The 17,575-nt window shown below is 35.4% G+C and overlaps 1 protein-coding gene across 17 annotated transcripts in view; it reads left to right on the top strand.

Moving 5' to 3' along the window:
• LRCH3 (leucine rich repeats and calponin homology domain containing 3) overlaps positions 1-17,575 on the top strand; it is a 162,279-nt gene that overhangs the window by 44,964 nt on the left and 99,740 nt on the right. For 16 of the 17 annotated variants that reach the window (XM_056793606.1, XM_056793608.1, XM_056793601.1 and 13 more), the window contains one exon: positions 4,210-4,354. In XM_056793606.1, the coding sequence (XP_056649584.1) occupies positions 4,210-4,354 (145 nt within the window). Of the gene's footprint in view, positions 1-4,209; positions 4,355-14,702; positions 16,846-17,575 lie in introns of those variants that run through there. The other variant, XM_056793611.1, reaches the window with a different exon arrangement.

Below are 17,575 nucleotides of genomic sequence, written 5' to 3'. Positions count from 1 at the left end.
ATTTTAAAATATTGAACCAGCTTGCCTTTACTTGTATAAATCCAGCCTGTAATCATGTGTAATCTCTTCCTTTTGTTACTCTAGTCTCTTTGCCATTATTTTATTTATAACTTTTGTGACTTAATTTTCTTGAAAATTCCTTTAACAAACAAATAAGTTATTTATTGACATGAAACTTAACCTAAAAGCTAACTTAAGATTGTTTGTTGGGTTTCTCTCTTTTAAATTATATAAGATTTTTCATTATGCTACTTGATCAACATTTTCTTGACCTACCCAACAAGTTCCTCCTTCATGAAGCATGGAGAAAAAGCCCCACAGATCCCATGAGTAGTTTCTCTATGACCATTGATCCAAGTGTATAATGAATGCAGTCTATTAATTTATGAATTCGTGTTGTTCTTAAATCTCATTTAATTAGTAACAGACAAATCAACTTAACTTCTGACAAATACAGTTTAATCTGGAAAAAATCCAAAACCTTTTTATTAGAAACCTATTAGCTTTAAGATGAGAAAGATTACTTGTTAAAATAACTACTAATTTTTTAATAGCCTATATTATCAAAGAGATCTTTAGTGAAACGTTTAGAAAAGAGCAGATAGTAAATATAGAGTCAATTTAGTATCATTAAGAATGGATTATGCCAAATAAGCCTTATTTTATATTTTTTACAACATTACTAGAATAAGAATAGGATAGCTAAGCAAAACATTATTGATAATCTTTACCTAAGATTTCTGAAACTTTTGAGAAATTTTCTCATATTATTATTGAGAAAGGAGAGGCATGGAATCCAATAATAGAGTCTAGATAGCAGTATCATTCTTTAGATTCAGAGCTGGTTGAATGGTCAGAAGTAAAATAATATTCATTAGTGGGTTTGAGAATAACTTAAAGTATATTGGGGAAATTCTCCAGAGATCTTTGATTGTTCCTGTACTGATTAACAGTTCTATTAGGGACTTGGAGAAATGTATAGAAAGTATGTCTGCTTAAAAAAAAAAGAAAAGAACAAGAACAAGAAAGTTAGTACCCTACATATGTTAGAAAAAAGGTTGGGGGAAAAAAAGACCTTGAAAGTCTAAAACATTGGATCAAATCTGATAAGATGAGGTTGTATAAGAATGAATAGTCATCAGTTCTATAAGTACAAGATGGGGAAGTCGTGGTTAAACAGTAATTCATTAAATTGTTTTTAGTGGACTGCAAGCTCAACGTGAGTCAACAGGGAACTATGGCAGCCAAATGGGTTAATGTTATCTTAAGTTGCAGTAAGAAAGGCATAGTAGCTTGGAAATAAGGAGGTAAAAGGCATGTTGTACACTGCTCTAATAAGACCACATCTGAGGTATTGTTTTCAGTTACCTTTTCTACTTGGAACTTCTATATATGTCTACTCTCGCCCCTTATATTAGGCATATTTGTTAACAAATAAACTACAGGTTTATGGTGGAAATGTCCTTTTTTAACTAAGTCATTTCAGCAAATGATTTTGCTTTGGAAAAATATTAACTAGTCATTTTGAAATGCACTTCAAATAAAGTTGTATGGAAAGAAAAATAAGTATTGAGAGGACTCATATGAATATATCTATTTTACTATCATTTTTTCCTCAAGACATAAATCTCATTTATCTGTGCTTTCATTGTTTTAGTTGTTCTTACATATCAACATTTGAAGCAGATGGAGTAGATATCCATTAAAAAATGTACCACAATTATTTTAATCTTTTGGCTATATTTGTTCTGACAATACATTTTAAAAATTAACTTGATTACCTTCTTCCCATTCATTATATTGATGCCAAACTAGCTATTTCATTTTTTTTATCATATTTCATATTAAGGTAGTTAACATGTGGACATTAAAATGATGTTTGCCTGTTTTGAGTAACTTCATTTACCTTAGTGCTTTTTCTAATTTAAAAATAAAAGATTTAGCATTCTCAGTCTATACCCTATCATATTATACCCATAGTATCTTATCCTAGTAAAATAACTAACATTTCAATCTAACATCATCTGATCTTTTATTAAATGTTTAGCTGTAACTACTTCCTGTGGGAACCTTTTTTAAAAGCAAAAATAAAGAGCCATTTATTTTTTTTATTTTATTTTTTTTATTTTTAATAACCCTTACCTTCCGTCTTGGAGTCAGTACTGTGTATTGGCTCCAAGGCAGAAGAGTGGTAAGGGCTAGGCAATGGGGGTCAAGTGACTTGCCCAGGGTCACACAGCTAGGAAGTGGCTGAGACCAGATTTGAACCTAGGACCTCCCGTCTCTAGGCCTGACTCTCAATCCACTGAGCTACCCAGCTGCCCCCCCGCCATTTGTTTTTAAAGTAATTTTTAGGAGTAAAAAAGGCTTAGTATGTTTTGCTATAATAGAATGATAGTATGTGTCAGGCCTCAGCAGCAATAGAGTCACCCGAGACAATACAAAATACTTAGGAATCTATCTGCCGAGACAAACACAGGAACTATATATGAACACAACTACAAAACACTCTCCACACAATTAAAACTAAATCTAAACAATTGGAAAAACATTGATTGCTCATGGGTGGGATGAGCTAACATAATAAAAATGACCATCCTACCCAAACTTACCTATCTATTTAGTGCCATACCCATTGAACTACCAAAAAACTATTTTACTGAATTGGAGAAACCCATAACAAAGTTCATTTGGAAGAATAAAGGATCAAGGATATCCAGGGAAATAATGAAAAAAAAAAATACAAAGGAAGATGGCCTTGCAGTCCCAGATCTCAAACTATATTACAAAGCAGTGGTCATCAAAACAATTTGGTACTGAATATATCATCTTAACCCAATATTGAAGCTAAATTACCAGGCCACTTCCATCTAGCCTCCAGGCATCCATTTTCAAGTTTAGCCAGTATGATGATTAAGTTTACTGTTGGTGAACTTACCAGTAGTTGCCTCCCCAATATAACTTGTGGTGTTACCTGTGTTAAAGTAATTAAAACCATTTTTATAGTTAGTATAAAAATTTATAAGCTTTTAGATATTTTAAAATGGAAAATTCTATCAATTAACAATTATTTATTGAGTGCCTGCTTTGTTTAAAGTGCTATAAATTTTTTTTAAATAAGCCTTGGTTTTTTAAATTTTACTTCATTTTTATTGTCATGTGAAACACATTTCCATATTGGTCATTGTTGTAAGAGCAAACTCATACATAACCAAAACCCCAAAATAAAACTATAAATGCACTGATTTGAAAGACAACTCTTAACAGTTTTCTCTGGAGTTGACAGCATTCCCCATCATAAGTCTTTCAGGATTGTCCCAAATCATTGCATTGCTAAGAGTGGTCTAGTTTTCACATATAATCATTATCCAATATTGCTGTTATTGTGTACAATGTTCTCCCAGTTCTGCTTATTTTGCTCTGTATCATTTCCTGCAGATCTTTCTGGCTTTTTCTGAAATCATTCTGTTTATAATTTATTATGGCACAATAATATTTTACCACCAACATGTACCATAATTTGTTCAGCCATTCCCTACTTTCCCCTTTTCTGTTATCTCTTTGGGATGCAGACCCAGTAGTGGTATTACCAGATCAAAGGGTATATTCAGTTTTATAGCCCTTTGGGCAGTTCCAAATTGCCCTCCAGAATGATTGGATCATTTCACAATTCCACTGACAAGGCATTAGTATCCCAATTTTGCCACATTCCCTCCAACATTTACCACTTTCCTTTTCTACCATATTGACCAATCTGATAGGAGTGAAGTGATACCTAAAAGTTGTTGTAATTTGCATTTATATAGTTAATAATGATTTAAAACATTTTTTCATCTTATTATTGATGACTTTGATTTCTTCATGTGAACAAATTGCTTGTTCATATCCTTTGACAATTGGTGAATGACTTGTATTATAATTTGACTTAGTTCTCTATAAATTTGGGAAATTAGATGTTTATCAGAGACATTTGTTATAAAATTTTTTCCCAGTTTGTTGTTTCCCTTCTAATCTTGATTACATTAGTTTTGTTTGTACAGAAGCTTCTTAATTAAATATAATCAAAATTATTCATTTTACATTCTATAACACTCTGTTTCTTATTTGGTCAAAATTTCTTTCCTTCTCCAAAAATTTGCCAACCCTAGTTTTGTAATTAATATTTCATCATAATGATTTTTAATATTGAGAAATATATTTTCCTTTCAGATCTATCACGGAATCGCCTATCAGAAATTCCCACAGAAGCATGCCACTTTGTTTCTCTTGAAAGTCTCAACTTGTATCAAAATTGTATTCGGTATATCCCAGAGGCAATTCTGAATCTACAAGCATTAACATTTCTAAATATCAGGTAAGAATGATAAACTTTTTGTAAATTGCATTATTATATATTTTTATCATCTTTTGAATATTTCTTAATTCTGCATAGGTATTGCATATTATATTTACATCACTGTTATACCACCAGTATTTCTCTCTATGATTTCTATTGCCAAGAGGTTCAAACTACTACTACTACTACTACTACTACTACTACTACTACTACTACTACTACTACTACTACTACTACTACTACCACCACCACTACTGCCACAATCTCCATCACCATACCTTGACCACCATCTCCTACTTTCAGCCCAGAATTCATAGCCCTCTTTGAGGGGCGAAATCATTGGGGATTAGAGAGCCTCCCTTTCTCTTAATCAGCTCTAGTAACTGCCAACCAAATGCCATATGCAGGAAGATGAATACAAGAGCTCTGGGCATGGCAGCACCTGCCAGACCACTGGTCCTTCTAGTTCACTTCTCCCAGACATCATTTGGGGAAGTAGTTGCTGCAGGAAAAGGACTATTCATTCCTACCAGCTGCCATTCATAGGTCACACAGATCAGCCTAGCTAAAGCAGCAAGGACCCCTGAGGAAAAGACAGGAGGCCAGGTAAGTCAGACCAAATCCAGCCATCTTCCCTCAGGCTTTGATGGAGACAGGTCAGGACTCTGAGAGGCAAACTAGGTGGAAGAGTAGATAGAATTCTACACCTGACATCAGGAAAATCAGATTCAAGTGACCCTGGAGCAATTTGAACTGAGGATAATGAATGAGTCTTCCTGACTCCATACCCAACACTCTATACACTAGACACTTATCTGGAAATGGTGTAGGAATGATGACTGACTGATTCTATTCCATTCTTACAATTAATACAGTTAATATCTAGGTAAGATAGAAGTCTTATTTTTTTTAACTTTTAATTAACTAATTAATTTAGAATATTTTTCCATAGTTACATGATTCATGTTCTTTCCCTCCTCCCTTCCTGAGCCAAAGAAGGTTATTCATGAAGATAGAAGTCTTATAAACAAATAAGAATGGACTACCACTCCAATTATAGAATCAGGTCCTTACATGGTTTTAAAAATTAAGAGAACCAGTGAATGAAGAAGCTATATGAGTGAATACTATTGAGAAATCTTAAGAGAATTTACTAGCTACTCAGGAAAAACTGAAAACCTTCTTAATCACTATATTTAAAAACAGCTAAAATTGTTTCCTTTAAAACTCTTTGTTTGGTCATTGATAAGTATAAAACTTTTATGATCCTTGCTAAAGATGTTTATAAAGAGTAAATATGGAAAATAATCAAAATGAGTCTAATTTGGCTTCATCAATGTTATTTATATAGAATATTTTATCTGCTGTTTTTGAGGCATATAATTTCTTTTTTTTTATTTAATTTATTTTGTCAATTTAGAACATTATTCCTTGGTTACAAGAATTATATTATTTCCCTCCCTCTCCTTCCCAGAGCCAGTGTGCAATTTCATTGGGTATTACATGTGTCCTTGATCAAAACCTATTTCCATGTTGTTGATGTTTGTGCTAGGATGTTCATTTAGAGTCTTCATCCCCAACCATATCCCCTCGACCCATGTATTGAAGCAGTTGTTTTTTCTTCTGTGTTTCTACTCCCTCAGTTTTTCCTCTGAATGTGGATAGTGTTTTTTCCCGTAGATTGCTCCAAGTTGTTCAGGATCACTGCATTGCCACTAATGGAGAAGTTCATTACATTCTATTGTACCACAGTGTATCAGTCTCTGTGTACAATGTTTTCCTGGTTCAGCTCCTCTCACTCTGCATCACTTCCTGGAGGTTGTTCCAGTCTCCATGGAATTCCTCCACTTTATTATTCCTTTGAGCACAATAGTATTCCATCACCAACATATACCACAATTTGTTCAGCCATTCCCCAATTAAAGGGCATCCTCTCATTTTCCAATTTTTTGGCACCACAAAGAGCGCAGCTATGAATATTCTTGTACATGTCTTTTTCCTTATTATCTCTTTGGGGTACAAACCCAGCAGTGCTATGGCTGGATCAAAGGGCAGACAGTCTTTTAGTGCCCTTTGGGCATAGTTCCAAATTGCCTTCCAGAATGGTTGGATCAATTCACAGCTCCACCAGCAATGCATTAATGTCCCAACTTTGCCACATCCCCTCCAACATTCATTACTTTCCATTGCAGTCATGTTAGCCAATCTGCTAGGATACCTCAGAGTTGTTCTGATTTGTATCTCTCTGATTGTAAGAGATTTAGAACACTTTTTCATGTGCTTATTAATAGTTTTGGTTTCTTTATCTGAAAACTGCCTATCCATGTCCCTTGCCCATTTATCAATTGGAGAATGGCTTGATTTTTTGTACAATTGATTTAGCTCTTTGTAAATTTGAGTAATTAAACCTTTGTCAGAGGTTTTTATGAAAATTGTTTCCCAATTTGTTGCTTCCCTTCTGATTTTGGTCACATTGGTTTTGTTTGTACAAAAACTTTTTAATTTGATGTAGTCAAAATTATTTATTTTACATTTTGTGACTCTTTCTATGTCTTGCTTGGTTTTAAAGTCTTTCCCTTCCCAAAGGTCTGACATGTATACTATTCTGTGTTTGCCTAATTTACTTATAGTTTCCTTCTTTATGTTCAAGTCATTTACCCATTTTGAATTTATCTTGGTGTAGGGTGTGAGGTGTTGATCTAATCCTAATCTCTCCCACACTGTCTTCCAATTTTCCCAGCAGTTTTTATCGAATAGTGGATTTTTGTCCCAAAAGCTGGGATCTTTGGGTTTATCATATACTGTCTTGCTAAGGTCACTTGCCCCAAGTGTATTCCACTGATCCTTTCTGTCTCTTAGCCAGTACCAAATTTTTTTGATGACTACTGCTTTGTAATCTATCTAATTCTTAATCTTGTAGTATCTTAAATATTCCTTTACCCTCCCAAAATAACAAATCCTAAACTTATCTTAGGCATTCTGTCTGTCTAGTTCTATGCTACGTTTGGGTATAGGAAAATGGTTTAGGTATAGGATTTACATGAACATGGTTTTGACATAATAACTCATATAACAGTTTCAAACAATTCCAACAATTTCATAGCATTTTGAATATGCAACTGTCTTATCTCCTAATGTCTGTAAATTCAACTAAGTAAAATTTTCTATCACTAACAATTGCTAACCTAAAATCATAATGCAATCTAACTTCTATACTTAAGTAATTATGTCTGTCCCTACTTCCCTAAGATTTTGAACAGATTCTCTAGTTATTAGAACATTAATAAATTATTCTAATAGTTTGTTAGTACATTAATATCTACATGTGTACATAAAGTGTACCTATACAGATTTACATGTGTACATCCATATACATCGTTTTAGATTTCTGTGCAAACTCATGCAGATAAGAAATATCTTTGTCTGTTTGAATTTTCCACAGAAATTTATATCAGTGTGACTTTTGTTTTGCTGCTATGCTGTGTACATTGTATACTTACCCATTCCATGAGACATCTTCCTTTTCTATGTAGGGTCTGTATGCATATATGTGATATTAACATGTATGATGCGTTCTTACATATCCTCATGATCACAAGTCCAACGTTTCAAAGTCCTTCCATGTCCTTTTATGAGTTGATTGTATAAAAACTCTACCCTTTGTCATCTGGTCCACATACCACTCTTGTCTTTTGCCACTCTTGATTGTAATCCTGTGTTCTTCAATTCAGGAACAAACTGGAACAATCAGGAACATGCATGCGTGTAAGGTTTTTACATGTGCATGTATGTAAGATTAAAATTTTCCTTGTGCATAGAAGTAAGCTGAGTTCTTCATGAATGCTTGTCAGAAATCATCATTTATTCTTCATGTGTGGAAGTAAGCATTACATGTGTTCATCTTCATAAGTGGAAGCAAGCTTTACATGTGTTCATCTTCATGCATGGAAGTAAGCTTTACTTATGTTAATCTTCATGGGTGGGTATAAGCATAATAGTATAGTATAGTGTATCAGTTCTTAGAATTTTGTTAAGAATATTGATTTTGAAATTTTATCTTTTTGATGTTTGAATTTTTTACATCTTTTTCTTTAGCTATGCCTTGGAAATAGAATTTGGATATAATGTATTTCATTTGGTCATGGAGTTACGTATTCATTTGAGATATTGTTTCTTTCTTTTCTGTTACTATGATTGGCAGAGAGTTTGTATAGAATATGTAGAGGCTTTGGAGCTAAATTTTTAAATGCATTTTTTTTTCTTTATACTCTGTTTTAATGGCTTTTGCAGTGCTTTCCTTTCATTATTTTAACATGTGCAATGCTCTCTTGTCTGTAATCTCTGTTGATATGTACTAATGTGCTTTCCTTTGTTTTCCATAGGGACTGTTATTGATTATTGTTTTCCTAGGGCTACTTGTGTTGCTGCTTATGACTGGCTTTTTTTTTTATTATCAGATGTCATTTGTATGTATCTTCATTTATGACATGATCACATTGTTGTTTCTAGTGAGGTATCTGAAACTATGATAATGATATGATAATATCTTCATGGAATACCCTTCCCTCTCTTCCTTCCTCTGGTAGAGATTGTTTAGGGTGAAGGTTGAGAGGATATGAATAACCTGTTTCAGAACTATAATTTGATGTTAAAGTCTTTAATAACAAATTCATCCAATGTGAATCTATGCTTCTATAGCATTCTAGGTGTTTGTGCCTGTCATAGTTATGAAGTTGGAGTTTTATGCCACAAGCTTAGGAGTGTTCTTCTTATTGTTGAAATACTGCTGGAATATTTTTTCTACCTAAGACTAATCTTCATTCTCATAAGGTCTTGTGTTATATGTTACCCTGTGGAACTCCAGCTCATCTTGGTTTCACTCTCACTGCATGAATGGTATTTGCCATGTTTTTGAAGTTAGAGAATAGATGTGAAATTGTGTATCTATCTCTCCTCCAGTTCTTAATATGTTCCTAGATATCCACCTTCCCATTCCAAATCTGTATCTGTACAAGCCATGTAATTCAACTTCTCTATAAAGTCATCTTCATTATCAACCCCTAATCTTGCATGAAGTTCTTCTAATGGTATACACCTTGTTCTGTGCCCAAAGAACATCTCATCTTCATAATCTTGGTGAGATTTTGATTGTATTGGTTTCAAGGTATTAAATTTTCTCACTTGTCTCCCACACATCCCCTTCTTCATCTACCTCTTCATAAAGATTATAAAATTGATAAGGCATTTGTTCTACATCATCTTGATCCATTATTATTACACCCTCTGGTATTCCTTCTGATTCTGTATCTGAATCTGACTCACTGAATCCTGTAATCCTTATGTTATTCATTGGATTTTGTTCAGTGTCATGTAAACTTTTGTCAGATGTTGCTAACTCTGGCTGTGTGTGTTGATCTAAGCCTATGTCACCAGCTTTTATATTTCCCAAATCAGTTTCTAGTTGTTTCTCACTACTAAGCTTTAGATTTTCACTTTGAATCAATAAACTTGATGGTATAGTGTTAGTTTCTTCTTGCAGATATTCAATGCTGTTACTAATATTTATAAATCCTACTCTATCACCAGTCTGAAGTTTATGTTCATCTTCCCTCTCTTTTGACTGTGTAGAGATAGAAATCTTTCCCTCTATGTTGTTATTTTCTTCTGGGAATAAGTTTAGTACATCTGCATTTTCCCCTGCATAGTAGGATGTGTGCCATCATTCTTTCCCACAGTAGTACATACATATGTTTCTGGCTGTGTAGCTAAGGTGTGTATTGCTGCTGAGTCATTGTTCATTCCTGTGCTACCCTCTGCCAGCTGTATGTTAGGATCAGTTAGTTCTTTTTGATTCAAATCATTTCCTCTGAAGTCTTCCTCTACTACATTGGAACATGAATTTAAATCATAGCTGTTGCTTATCTCACATAAGTTTATTTGGCCAGATTCCCCTTTGCCATTTAGAATGTTGGCTTCAAGTCTGTCATTAATCCTTGGTTGTTCTTTCAGTTAGTAAGACTTCCATTCCATTCCCCTTTTCAAATTCAACTGTCGTCACCTCTATTACTTTGAATAGGATTATTGTTTTCAAATGTAATGTCAGCTTCATTTTCAGTAACTTTTTGTAGAGTAAAAAGGCAAGAAAATTCAGGAAGTTTATTGAGGGAACTCGTTAGACTTTCGTGGTCAGCCACACTGTGATAGTGAAATCACTTTTAAAGACTGGTATATATATTAAAGGTTGCCAAGGAATTCAGCTATGTAATTCCTAAATGAAACACTCAAGTCAGCTGCCAACTTTTTTTTATGTTTTAATTACAAACAGGAAGAAGAAAGTATTAGAGGGAGAGAGAGAAGGAAAGGGGAGAGAAGGAAAGAAGTTTAAATACCCACTCTGCTCAGGCTGAGCCAAAGTGGGCTTTAAGGCCCTGGATAGCCAAGGCAATGAAAGAGATCAGTCCTTATCACTCACGTGACCAATCTGGAGAAAAACAGTCTGCGGGCTCCTCCAACTCCAAGTACCATCTCCCACTGCCTCTAGCCCTCCTCACAGGAAGTCACGAGAACTCCAGAGGCTGTTCTCTACCTCACTTCCTGCGTCTCACATGTGCCATGGTGGTTCTAGCTTGACCTAGGACCTCCCAGAGATCTGTCCTTTTTGCACATGTCTGTTGAAGGCCATATTCTCAAATAATTAAATCTTAAGTTTTGCTGCAGCCCTTCCTAATCTTGTTACTCTGAGTAGGGTGGAGATTGTCGTTTCCAAGACCTGATTCTGTTATTCCAAGTATCTCTATTGTTATTTATCAGGAAATAGCTAAATCCCATCTTCTAAAGAATGGCCTGAATAGGGTGGAGTAGTTTTGAAATTTACAGTCTTATCTAAATCACTCATTGTTGGATGGAAGGTTTCTGCTTCTGAATTCAAATTCGATGTTATGTCTATCAGTGCCATATAGCTATTTGAAGAATTAAGTGAGTTTGGTTGGATGTCATGCACTTCTGTGAATGATTTCAAAACATTTTCATCTATAGCAACAGTAACCTGTAGGGAATTGAAATTATGTATCTGTGTATCTTTCTATCTATCTATCTTTCTATCTATCTATAACTCCTGTTTGAGTTTTTTCTTTTTCTGTCTTTTACTTCTACAAAATTCAACTCCCATTCCCAGTCTGCACTGAAAAAAGTTCTCTAATAATGATTTGATTTGATTTGCACTTTTTTCCTGTGTGGTTACTATACAGCCTTTCTCTAAGTCTCTTATGTCAGTTGCTATTTGAGACATTATGTCTTTAATTTCTTCATCTACCTGTATTACTTGACTCTGCCTGTCTCTTGATTTATTGAATATGCTATTTCTAACAGATTCACTTTCTTGCACAATTTTTTTGTTGTTTCTCATCTTTTTCCTCCTAATTTTAACAGCAGCCTCTTTTACACTATCTCTTCTATCTCCATGTACCAAACTACATACATTACAGGCCTGGCTTCATAATTCTTTCCTAACCATGTCTGAATACTTAGGTTTGGCTCCCCGATTTAATGGCTTGTTGCATCTCTTCTAAATCTGTTGCTTGCTTGGTGGATTTTAGTTTGAGATGAGAATGAGACAATGAGAACAGCAAGTCGAATTTTGGTTCTGTATCTATTTTGTGTGGGTTTTGTTGTCATTCACTTCATGTTTCTTCTTCAGAAAACAATCTTTTATCAGGTGTCCTCTCTTGTGGCAGAAAAGCATTGCCTAGTCTCCCTCTGTATTGTTTTTTGATTGCAACTAGATTTTGTGTAAGTCCTAACAGTGTTTAGTTTCTTGATTTCCTCTATCTCCTTTTCCCTTAGATTTTTGTCTGTTATCTCTAATTTATCTTATAAGTCTTGCATTTGTTTATGTTGTTCTGACTGAATATCATGGAGGTAACTAGCATTTTCACATAATTCTATCATACTGACAGTGTCATATTTAGGAAAATCATGTTTAAAAATTTTTTTCAAGTGAAGTGTGCAACCCTTCAAAAACTGTCTGTGCACATGACTAAAAGACTCCTCACTATTATCCTCTAGACCCATAATTGGTTCTGCCATTTCTGAGAGATAATCAATGTGACTGGATGTTCCCCTTTGTTCTGCTTGAGTTTATCAAATCTTGCCCAAGCATTAGGCTATGAGCAACAGAGTTTTTATAGCTTGGAGCAAGTCTTCCCTACATCTCTAGGCCTACCCTTTGCTCCTCTGTGGGCCAACTAGTTATCTTCAGACATGGTCTTCTCAATAAATTGGTGTTGCTCATGAGGACTAAACAGTTCGGACAGGAGAAACTCTAGATCTTCAGAGTCTGGGTCAAAGATCCTAAAAGCTCATTTCAGTTCTTTCTGCGTCTTAAAAGGCTGATCGATAAAATTTGGAAAACGTCTTTCAGGGATTCAAGTTCCTGTGATGTAAACTGTCTGTGCACTTTAGATTGCAATATACCAGCTGTACTTGACAGCTTGGTGACCTCCTTTGGTGGGCAAATTTTTTCTGGTTCACTATCAGACTTGGTGTCCTTGTCATTTTCATTTCCCTTTGCATTGACTTTTGATTTCTTTGCCTTTCTTTCCTTTTTTTAGGTGCACTATCTGCCTGGCCATTGTTCTTGTCTTTAATCTGGTCTAACCCTTTTTCCTTGATCAATTCCTCAAATAAGTTCTTAATAACTTTTTCCAGGTTATTATCTACCACCATTATCTGTTCTGCCTTTTTGGGAAATATATATATATATATATATATATATATATATATATATATATATTTCTTTAAATAGGTCAGAGTCTATAAAGCTGCCATAGAGATAATGTACACTTGAGTCAAAATCTGCCATAGTATAGGTTCAGTCTGAAAAGGCAACTGCAGTATAAACATGGTAGTGTTGCCAAGATAATCCAGAGAATCAAGAATCATGTGGGTCATTCTGCTATAGAGTATATTGTAGACCCCAAATCCAGTAATGGCTGGATTGGCATCACCACAGCTCCACAGAGAATTTGTTTAAACATTTTTTCTTTTCTGAGATTGTAAGTTCAGTCTGTTTCAGGGTGCCAATATATAATCGATATATACTTGAGGGTGTATATTGATTGATAATAGATGACTAATGGATCAGGTTTGTCTACCCTTCTCCCTCTTCCTCCCTTTTCAGAAGCCTTTCAGCTTCCCCCTCCCCCCTTTCTTCGGTCTCCCTCAAATCACTCTTTTCTCTTTCTCAAGTAAGGGTTTATTTGGGGAAGACAGGGCAAGGGTAGAGGATAAGAGGAGTGGGATACCCCCGTTCTCTACAGGGAGCCTTGGTTAGGAGGATATAGGAAAATGGCAATTCTGTCACAGTTGTGAAACAGAGTCAGTCAGAGAGATATCAGGACCACTGTCTTTTCTTCTTCCTTCTGCCTTCAAATCATCCAGCCAGCAAAAACCTTCAGCCTCAGCTTCAGTCACCACCATCAGCCAAAAGCCAAAAGCCCATCAGCCCAGACCAGCTATTGTCTTGGCTCCAAACTGTTTTTCCCGGTCCCATTCCAAATGGAATCTTCATTTGACTGACAGATGATCCATCCTCAACTTTCTGTCCCTTGCATGCATTTTCTTATAATTTCTCTCTTCTACACCAGTACCAAATTGTTTTGATGACCACTGCTTTATAGTCACTTATCACTTTTCTAAGACTTTGAGGATGTCATATATAATCTTCCTGAGCATTGGTTTCCTCATATATAAAATGAGGGTGTTGGACTAGATGACTTTTTGCTATAACATCCATTCATTCCTTTCTGGTTCTGCTGATCTTTCTTTAGTTCAAGTCCTTATGTCTCATCTCCTTATAGCTGGTCTTTTAGTTTGGAGGGAGTGGGACAGGACTAAAGGAGAAAGGATTGGGAGTAAATGTAGAGGGAATGAGGAGAGTCTCTTTACCTCTACTTTGCCTTTTCTAGTCTATCCCACAGATTAATTTTTATAAAACATTGCTTTCTTCTTCCCGCTTCCTTTCTCAGAAACCTTAATGGTTCATTTCTATTTTATAGGATAAAATCCCTACTCCTTAGCCAAACATTCAGTATCATTCAGAATCAAATCCTATGCTTCCTTTCTAGTCCTCTCTCCCACATTTTTTCTACGTGAATCCCATGCTACACCCAAACTAATGTATTCACTATGTCTAGAACACACTTTATGCTTTTCCATCTTTATGCTTTTGCCCACTTTATTTTTCCTAACCTCTCCTTATCCAGACCTAATCTCTACTTTAAAGCTTCTGTGTACTAATTCTACCATAAAATTCCTATGCATTCATTGTCCATATTGCTTTGTGATTGAGACTCTTTTTTTATTATTTATTTATTTATTTTTGGGGACTCCTTCTTTCACTAGGACCAGAGGTGCAGTTTATGAGCCTGATTTTGGTGGCACAGAAAGAAGCTTTAACCTGCCAAGGGATCACTATATTATTGTCACATTTGGCATAGTCATTTAATTACCTTATTGCAGCTCAGAAATCTAGAACTGAAGAGATCCATCAAACTAAGACCATAAACATTTTTTAAGTATCTGGTATGTGCCAGGCACTGGCTAAGCACTAGGGATATAAGTTAGAAAGGCAAAAAGCAATTTCCCCTTTCTCAGGATTGATAATCTAATGAGGGAATTGTAATGTTAATTATAGTGTAAGTGTAATTAGCCTAGTTAAGAATGGAGTGTAGTCAGATGTAGGATTTATAAAAGTGATTTGAGACTTCCTAGGCTGCTTTAAGATTTGCCGTGGAACCCTGATTAGGTTAGAGGAAGAGAATTTTGCAATGTGTCTTAAGAGCATCAGTTGAGAAACTGTCAACCACTTCTGGGACAGAGACTCAGAGGTTGGTTGTACCTGGCTTTCCCTCTGATCAGCCTTGGAGAATTTGTGGAAGATTTCCAGCTTTTGAATCTGAAGGAGTTGAAAAGGTATTTTGATCAGAGAGCAGTGGAGTTACCAAGCAGCATTTCAGAACTCCTCTAGGGGAGCCAGATTGTGACTCAGACTGGCAGAGTTTGATCTTGTCAGAAGGGAAAGGAAGTTTGGCAGAGCTCTATGACATTAAGTTCATAACTTTTGGAAATAGGTTTAGTATGTTAGAATTTATAATTTAGATAAACAATATAGATTAAGGAGGATTTGGTAATCACTAAGTCTTCCCTTGGGAAAATTGGGTTGGGAATTTATGTCAAATTATTAGTTAATAGGGAATTTCTTATCAATACTTATTTCCTTTTACTTTCTCTTTTATACAATTTAATAGTTAAAATAAATAGTTCTTATATAATTGGCCTAAGCAGAAATCTTTCTTTAGCTGCTTGAGCAGCCAATTTCTTCAACAGTCATCCTCAAGAGCCTGTCCACACAAGTGGCAACTATTGGTATTACCAATAACCAATAAGGGTCAAATACCCTTTTCAGCAGAGACAACATGAAAATACCTATGTACAAATACAGTCTATACAAAGTAAATTGAAAATAATCTCAGAGGAAAAGCACATATTTTAAAGAGACCTAGGAAAATCTTCTTGCAGAAGATGGGACTGAAGAAAGGCAGGGAAGCTGAGAAGTGGAAAATGTGAAGTAGAGATGAGGAGAAGAGACCAAGTCATGCAAGAGAGCCAATCAAAATGCCTAGTCAGGCATGTATATAAGGAAGCTAGAGTCATTGCCTGAGAGTCTTCCTCAGCATCAAAGCCTGCACATGCTGTCAGCACACACAACTAGATGTTATTCTCTTAATTAATCATTGCATTCTCTTAAACAATTCTGTATTTGATTTATCACATTGTAAGTTTCATATCAATATCAACTATTTCAAGTTAGGTTGTCATAATTCTTTGCTACATATCCACACTTAACAATTTCTTCCATATCTGAGAGAATAAATGACTACTAGAATAATTGAATGAATGGTAGAGGCTCAAGAATAGTTGATTTGCTTTTATTTTTTATTTATTTTTTAAACCCTTACCTTCCGTCTTGGAATCAATACTGTGTATTGGTTCTGAGACAGAAGAATGGTAAGAGCTAGGCAATGGGGGTCAAGTGACTTGCCCAGGGTCACACAGCTAGGAAGTGTCTAAGAACAGATTTGAACCTAGGACCTCCCCTCTCTAGGCCTAACTCTCAATCCACTGAGCTACCCAGCTGCCCCCCAGTTGATTTGCTTTTAGAGATAGAGCTCTACATGTTCTTGGTGGGTGGGTAAAAGAAGAAGGGATCAAGAAAATAGTATTATATCCATAAAAGTATTTTTTTTGCAGGCTACATGAAAAGCAGCCTTAAGGAAAATTTTAAAGATGAAACTGATTTTCAGTTCAATGATTTCCTCAAACACTTTTTAAGTATTCCTGTGCATGGTACTGTACAAAACACTAGAGATACAAGGACAAAAAAAAACCCAGTTCCTGCCTTTAGGGGCTTATATTCTAATAAGAGGAGGCAATATATAACATGAAAATAGGTAAGTGTAAGATATTTTGAAGAGGGAGAGTACACTAACAACCAGGGGAATTGGGGTAGGCTAAGCAACAAATTTAACTGGAATATTAAGTGCCTTATGAGGACAGAGTGTGAATAAGGCTAGAAATGTAGACTGAAGCCAGATTGTATAGGATTTTTGGCTGATAGTATTTTAAACTTAGGAGTTTGTATTTTATCTAGAAAACAATATAAAGTCATTGAAAACTCTTGAACAAGTGACTGGCATCAGACCTTTGCTTTAGGAAGATAATTTTGGCAGCTATGTGAAGACCAATCAGGATGCTATTATAGTGATCCAAACAGGAGTTGAATGAATTCATTCAACAAGCATTCTTTATAATGAGCATAAATGAGATTGCTTACCATGTGAATAGAGAGAAAGGGGTAGATGAGAGAGATGTAGAATACAGAATTGATTTGGCAGCTGGATATGAGAGGGAGGAAGAAGGAAGGGATTCTCAGGTTGTGAATCTGGATCTTTGGAAGGACATTATTACCCTTAATAGAAATGGAGAAAAATGGGTAGGGTTCCTTCCTTCCTTCCTTCCTTCCTCCCTCCCTCCCTCCCTCCCTCCCTCCTTCCTTCCTTCCTTCCTTCCTTCCTTCCTTCCTTCCTTCCTTCCTTCCTTCCTTCCTTCCTTCCTTCCTTCCTTCCTTCCTCCCTCCCTCCCTCCCTTCCTTTCTTCCTCCCTCCCTCCCTCCCTCCCTCC

This window comes from Monodelphis domestica, chromosome 4 (genome assembly GCF_027887165.1).
Source record: "Monodelphis domestica isolate mMonDom1 chromosome 4, mMonDom1.pri, whole genome shotgun sequence".
NCBI lineage: Eukaryota > Metazoa > Chordata > Mammalia > Didelphimorphia > Didelphidae > Monodelphis > Monodelphis domestica.
This window is presented reverse-complemented; position numbering and strand designations above follow the sequence as displayed.